The following is a 6,340-nucleotide window of genomic DNA, read 5'->3' on the forward strand; positions in this document are numbered from 1 at the left end:
AGGACAGAGAATACTCCGTCTTCTCTCTTCTGCAGGTCAAAGCAAGAAGCCAAATCCCTAATCCCCAATTCTTTCCCTTTCCTCGCCGTCTTCTTCTTCTCTCCTTCTTTCCTTCTCTGCATCCTATAGATGAATACCCTTTCGAGTTTGGATTCAAAATTTGACAATCGCACCTACTGTCTCCCTGTTGTTCAACGAAGACAGATTTTTCAGTCCCATCTTCGTATAAAACTCCAAGTTTATTGAACAAACACAAATCCTACGGCTGTGTTTGAATTTGTAAGTTAATCGGACGGTATAGATCATCATTCATACGGATTGAGGTTTGAAATTGTGTTCCTCTTCTTTCCCCTCATCCTCCGATGAAGTCTTTAAAGCCAAACCATTTCTCCTTCCCTCTCCGTTGTGCATCTGCTTTGTTCTTCCGGTATTATTTTTTTTTTGTTAAATTTTGTTTACTTTTTAATTTTTTGTGGTTTCTGAACTGAATTTTTTGTTGTTTTTGAATTTGATTTTTGTACAGGGTGTTAGTGATTGAAGAAAGGTTTGCTGTTGTTTCAAGAAATCAGGTATGTCAAATTCACCTTTGAACTTAACTTTCTTTTTATGTTAATGTTTAGTGAACCGATTTTGCTATTAGTCCGTTCTGTTAATTTTTTTTACTATTACATGTGTTTTAGTGACTGATTTAGATATATTATAGTTTTCCATAGTTGTAATTCAGCTTTGAACTGAACCATTACATGTGTTTTATGGACTGATTTTGATAAAAATGTGTTTTAGGGACAGATTTAGATACTTTTTCATGTTGTGACTTGCTAAAATGTGTTTTAGGCACTATTTTAGAGATTTTTATGATTTTTCCTGCATTATACACTACTTCTTGCTATATTAATGTTTAAAGATGTCTAAGTTGTAATATTTTGTGAATTATACACTACCTCTTGCTATTTTAGGGACACATTTTATGCTGTTTTATGGACTGTTTTAGATATAAATGTGTTCTAGGGACTGTTTTAAGTTTTTGAACAGATTTTGTGTGAATTATACAATACCTCTTAGGGTCTGTGTTAGTGATTTATGATGTTTTAGGGACAGATTTAGATATCAATGTGTTTTAGGGACTGTTTTAGTGTCTGTTTTAGGGACAGATTTAGATACATGTTATTTAGGGACTGTTTTACAAATTTCATCTTCCGACTTGATACAGAGCCGGTGTGAGATCTGAGTTTATTCTTCATCTAGGGTTTTGAGGGTTTTGATGATGAGAGCAATTGTGTGACGGGCTTGTCTTGCTCTCAAGAAATCAGTTAGTTTTTTTTTTCTCACGATTATATGATTCCCTGTACCTAGGGTTTTGTTTCTCACGATTTTCTACTTTGTTTGGAGAGATGTGCAAATGAAAGAGGAGTTGTAATCACATGGAGTTGTTTGTCTAACGGGTCCTCTTTCTCTCTCTTCATACCCATCATGAACTCATTCTTTTCTTGAAAAATAAAAAAAAAGAAAAATTGTTTCTTGTACCAGATCGATCATCTGAACACACAAATGGCTGATGATAAGGTATATACTAAATCTTTATGCATAAATTCTTTGTTTTTGCCGCAAGTTGTTCTGTTCTTGATGTGATCTGTTGTAAAGTTATGATTTTTATCATTGTTGTTATGGTTTTGTGTATATTACGGGTGTAAAGATGATAAAGTTTATTGCTTTATAGCATAAAGGTATGTTACTAATTTGGGAATTTGGAGTTAGGTGTGTGAAATTAGGTCAAGATTGAAGGTGTTCTGTTGTAAAGTCATGATTTTTACCATTGTTCTTATGGTTTTGTTTAATTAAGGGTGTAAAGATTATAAAGTTAGTTGCTTTATGGCATAAAGATTTGATGTATGTTACTGATTTTGGGAATTTGGAGTTGGGTTTGTTGAATTAGGTCAAGATTGACGTTTTGATGATGATAAACTTCATAGGTGATATTTCTTTAATTTGTAATGTTGTGCATTAGTTAATAGTAAAAAAAACTTTCCGTTCTTTCGGCATATATTTTGCTTAATTGTTGTAATAAGTTGTTGAACGTATTTGATTTCTAAACGGTGTAGGAAATGTCCACAAAGGTTGTTGATGGAAACGGAGCTGAAACCGGTCACATCATATCTACCACAATCGGCGGCAACAATGGAGAACCAAAGCAGGTATACCACATTATTTAAACAGCCTCCTTTAGGCGAAGTTCTACTAAGCACACGCATAACATAAATTTTTTTCATCATCTCTTCAAGTTTATGACTCAAATACACCGGTTCACCTCACATAAGTTTTGTGAGAGAGATTGGGGTATAATGTGTTTCCGGTGAAGTTACGCCTCGCATCCCCGCTGTGAACATGAGCTGTACGAACACCTCAAGTGTCGCTGCCATGTTAATTCCACCGTAAACTCCTCGACACGGTTTCTGATCTGCGACTCAGGTATCAACACCCCTGAACATTGTACAGAAGTTTAATTGGATGATTAATGGTTTATTGTTTACAAGTTAACTGTTGGAAAGTAAGGTTCGGGATCTTAAGATGCAATATAAATCTTCCTTCTTCTTCGATCCCCTGCTTTCTTATGATTTTTGTTCGTCTTAGGGTGCATACAATTCAGGGTTGTTCGTCTTGTGGTGTTTACACGGATCCTAAACATTTCAGGTCTCAATTTCTACCCTACTTCTTTAATCGGGTTGTAAAACTTTAAAATTGAGATTTCATAAACTCTAATATTTTGTTTTTAGGATTTAACCATCATGGTAGCTTGTGAACATACTTTTTGAAATGAATAATAGACAGGTCTGGTACGGGTCAAACGGGTAAGTTTTTTTGGTGCAGGTCAAAACTGTTTTGGTTGAGTTTGGTTAACCGTACACAGGTTTTGTCCAAGTTTCTTGCAATTAAAAAGCATGTCAAATATGATTACAAATTGTGCTATTTCAGTGCAAGAATTCTAAACTAGCCTAAAAGTCGTTCGAAACATCCTAAACTAGCCTAATTAAGCCTTAACAGTCCAAAAACATACTAAACTAGCCTAATTAAGCCCTAAACTTCCCAGATCTGGGCGATACTGAGGCATTGAATTCCTTTTTTTGGTTATATTCAATTCTGACCAAATTTGATTTGTTTTTAATTCTTTTTTCAATTTGTTTTTCATGAATGATGTTGAAGATGAGATAACTAATTGCTGCAAAAGTCATCTATACATATCAGGGGAAGATGATGTATAGAATCGTAAGTTAAACTGAGGTACTGGTTGCTTCTTCTTTTGTTTTGAATCATAGAATTTTCAGTTCATATTGTGTTTCATGTCAATAGTTCCCTGATTTTGGAGAGTAACGGAAAAGGAGTATCCATAGACGGTGTTCGCCTTCATTTTGAAGATGGTGAAATTGATTTTGGTGAACCGGGAACAAACGGTCAACACAGTTTTTACCAATTAATTCATCAGGTACGTACAGGTGATTGCAGTTTCGTTCTTTTACAATTTAGCTTTTGTCAACCTTGATTTTGGAGTTTTTTTTCAGGGGCGTGTTATTCCTTGTGATTTTTTTGGTATCATGGAAAGTCAACAACCCGTCTACCTTAAAGGTATTATTTTATTACCATCCTTTTTTTTCTTTCGTTTCTTGTCCCGTCGTTGCTTATTCGTTATTATTTACAATTTGGTTTGCAGATGAAGTGGTAAATAACCATGATGAGCTCATGTCCAATTTTTTGCAAAACCTGATGCTCTTGCTTATGGGAAGGTAATCCGTAATTGATTGCATAATCTTCAAGGAAAATATAAAAAAATTAACTTTTTAAACATTTGTCTTTGGTTGCAAGTTGCAAACTAACAATTGTTATTATAAAAAAATATTAAAAAGAATCATTTTTTTATTCTGATATTTGATAAGCCTGACAAAACGGGCAGGTCAGGTCAGGTATCGGGTCATATTCGGTTAGGGGTGCTCAAAAAACTCGCAGTTTATTTCTTGCATCGAGCCATGTCAATTTTGAATCTGGGTAGTCATGTTTATGAAAGTAATGACCTCAAAAAAAAATTGCCTCCTTTTTGCACATCTGAGATGATATGCTAAGTTAAACTGAATTAATAAATGTATGTATTTATGTATAATCAGTGCAGGTGTTCAGATCATATGGATGGGTGCTTCTTGCAATAATCTCATCTTTGCTATTGACATCAGGACCCAAAGCATTTCTCATGGAATTAGCTATCCGATGGGCCAACCCGCACTTTCTTTGTTGTTCAAACCGTTTGGGGGAGGCCAAGAACGAAGACAAGGCGGCGAGGCAAGAGCAAGAGGAAACGACTACGACAACCACCACATGGTGCCAATTATTTGGAGATAGACGATCAACAAGAAGAGTATGTAGATGGAGATAGGAAGAGGGCAACAGGGTATCAAACATGGGTTGCTAGCGATGGGTCAAGTGGTGGAAATCCAATGGTTCATCATCAAGTTTTGGTGGCTGGGAAGAACGGGATGAAATAAGAACAAGATCTGATAAAGATGGAAACCGAAAGCAAGCGAAGAGTAAATTGAGCAGGAGAGTGAAAAGAAGCGAGGCACCTTTAGTTTTGAGGTTGTTGATCGTCGCCTTCCCATTCTTAGGTTCATGGACTAAGCTTTTATTAACTTATAGAACTATATATACTTGCACGAAAGTATTGATATTCTATCCATGCGCAAATAATATAGATTATGCATGTATTAGTACTCTAAAACAACGCTTTTATCTCCGTGATTCAGTACAAAACTAGCTGCCCACCGTTATGCGATCTTTACGCCCCCCGCCGCAAGCTTGCACCCTGGGCACCAACTATCCTTTGCCCATGATTCATTAGTAGGGGTATTGACTATCTGGTTCGGCCAGGTTTGCTTAAATATTAGAGCTAAAACGCTTACGATGGTTTCGCAAAAGATGAAACCAAATTGTTCAGATTGTGTGGGTCGATCCAGTATATTTTGACGGTTTGAACAACTTTACCAATGATCCGAAATTTTTTTAACTAAACGAATTTACACTATATTCAAACTCACAAATTTTATGTTCGTATCGAAACCTACTAGCAACACAGGAGCCATGAATTATATATACTAGCTGTTGAAAAAAAAAACAAAAAAGTTATATTTTAATAACATAAAGTATATTAATTGATTGAACACATTAATTCAATTACACAAGTATTAAATCAATATCATGACATTTATCCATACATACATGAATGACGTGTGCTTTAGAAGGTTGTACACCTTCAAAATACACTTTCAGGGATATTTCATGAGAACTTTCAGCTTTGTCTAATCAATAATCATTTAGATTAGGGATGATAACTAATCATGTTCAAGGATTAGTGTGTCAAACGTCACGAAAATCCTTATATGAACCTGAATATGACATTTATGTTTGTCGATTTACACGTACATAACCTTTCTAATCTTGAAAGCTATTTTTTGCATAACTAGAAGCTTATAAAACAAATTTGATGTTTATATCTCCTTAGTGTAAATTTTTTTAAAATTTAATACCAAATTTGTTTAGTAATTCGATAAACTAATCATGTTCAAAGATTAGTGTGTCAAACTTGACACAAATCTTTACCCGATTAATGAATCTTTATGGAGGATACCTGATGAATTTGTTATTTTCTAATAGAATTTCTCTCTATGAAATTGATTTTCGGTTATGGTTAGGATTTATGGTTTCTTTTATTGTTTTGGTCTTTTGGATGATGAATCTGATAATGGGTAAAGATGGATTTTGGTCTTTTCTTTAAATATGGCATCTCAAAAAAGCATGCTGAAGATCATTGTATTAAGAATACTATTACATGTCTTAAACTGGTTATTTGAATAATTGTTGGTAAAACATATTGTATGGGATAGTGTTTGAATATGCTTTTTTCGGCTTGAAAAGGTTATGAAACTCTATTTAACTGTCATGCAATAATTTACTCTCTATCGCGTCCTTTTCCCGATCTCAACAACAAGGAGACCAAAGCTCGTAAGTTTCATTGCCATCAAGAATAGATGTGATGTATATCGAACTCATATGAGGTAAATCACGATCATCAATTGTCAAGAGTAATAAAGATAATTTTTGGTTTATATATGTATATTTGTTCTCGATTTCTCATTATGTGGTTCTACTGTAATATGTAAAATTGCAGGAGTTGAAGGCAATAACTAGCAACGCTTTAGAGGTAGACCATGATATGGTCTAAATATCAGGATTTTGGTGTAGTTTATATAAATTTGTTAGTTTTTTCATTATTTTGTATTGGAATTAAATGAAATATTTTTAA

General features: G+C 34.3%; 1 protein-coding gene across 14 annotated transcripts; it reads left to right on the top strand.

The window, feature by feature from the left end:
• LOC110903913 lies at positions 1–4,813 on the top strand. 14 transcript variants are annotated; one of them, XR_002572236.2, is made up of 13 exons: positions 2–427; positions 524–569; positions 1,211–1,309; positions 1,390–1,442; positions 1,528–1,563; positions 2,100–2,192; positions 2,280–2,466; positions 2,629–2,688; positions 3,199–3,276; positions 3,346–3,478; positions 3,555–3,618; positions 3,704–3,776; positions 4,157–4,813. XR_002572236.2 is itself a non-coding variant. In XM_022149708.2 (7 exons), exons 1-5 carry the CDS (start codon positions 363–365, stop codon positions 2,352–2,354), a joined length of 315 nt encoding a protein of 104 aa, XP_022005400.1. In that variant the 5' UTR covers positions 3–362; the 3' UTR covers positions 2,355–2,466; positions 2,629–2,688; positions 2,772–3,192. The 14 variants fall into 14 exon arrangements, 1 of the variants encoding a protein (XP_022005400.1); XR_004879486.1 differs by adding an exon at positions 2,772–2,846 and having other exon boundaries at positions 1–427; positions 1,211–1,563; positions 3,199–3,261; XR_004879484.1 differs by adding an exon at positions 2,772–2,846 and having other exon boundaries at positions 1,211–1,563.
• The last annotated feature ends 1,527 nt before the right edge of the window (positions 4,814–6,340 follow it).

Source organism: Helianthus annuus, chromosome 14 (genome assembly GCF_002127325.2).
Source record: "Helianthus annuus cultivar XRQ/B chromosome 14, HanXRQr2.0-SUNRISE, whole genome shotgun sequence".
Lineage (NCBI taxonomy): Eukaryota > Viridiplantae > Streptophyta > Magnoliopsida > Asterales > Asteraceae > Helianthus > Helianthus annuus.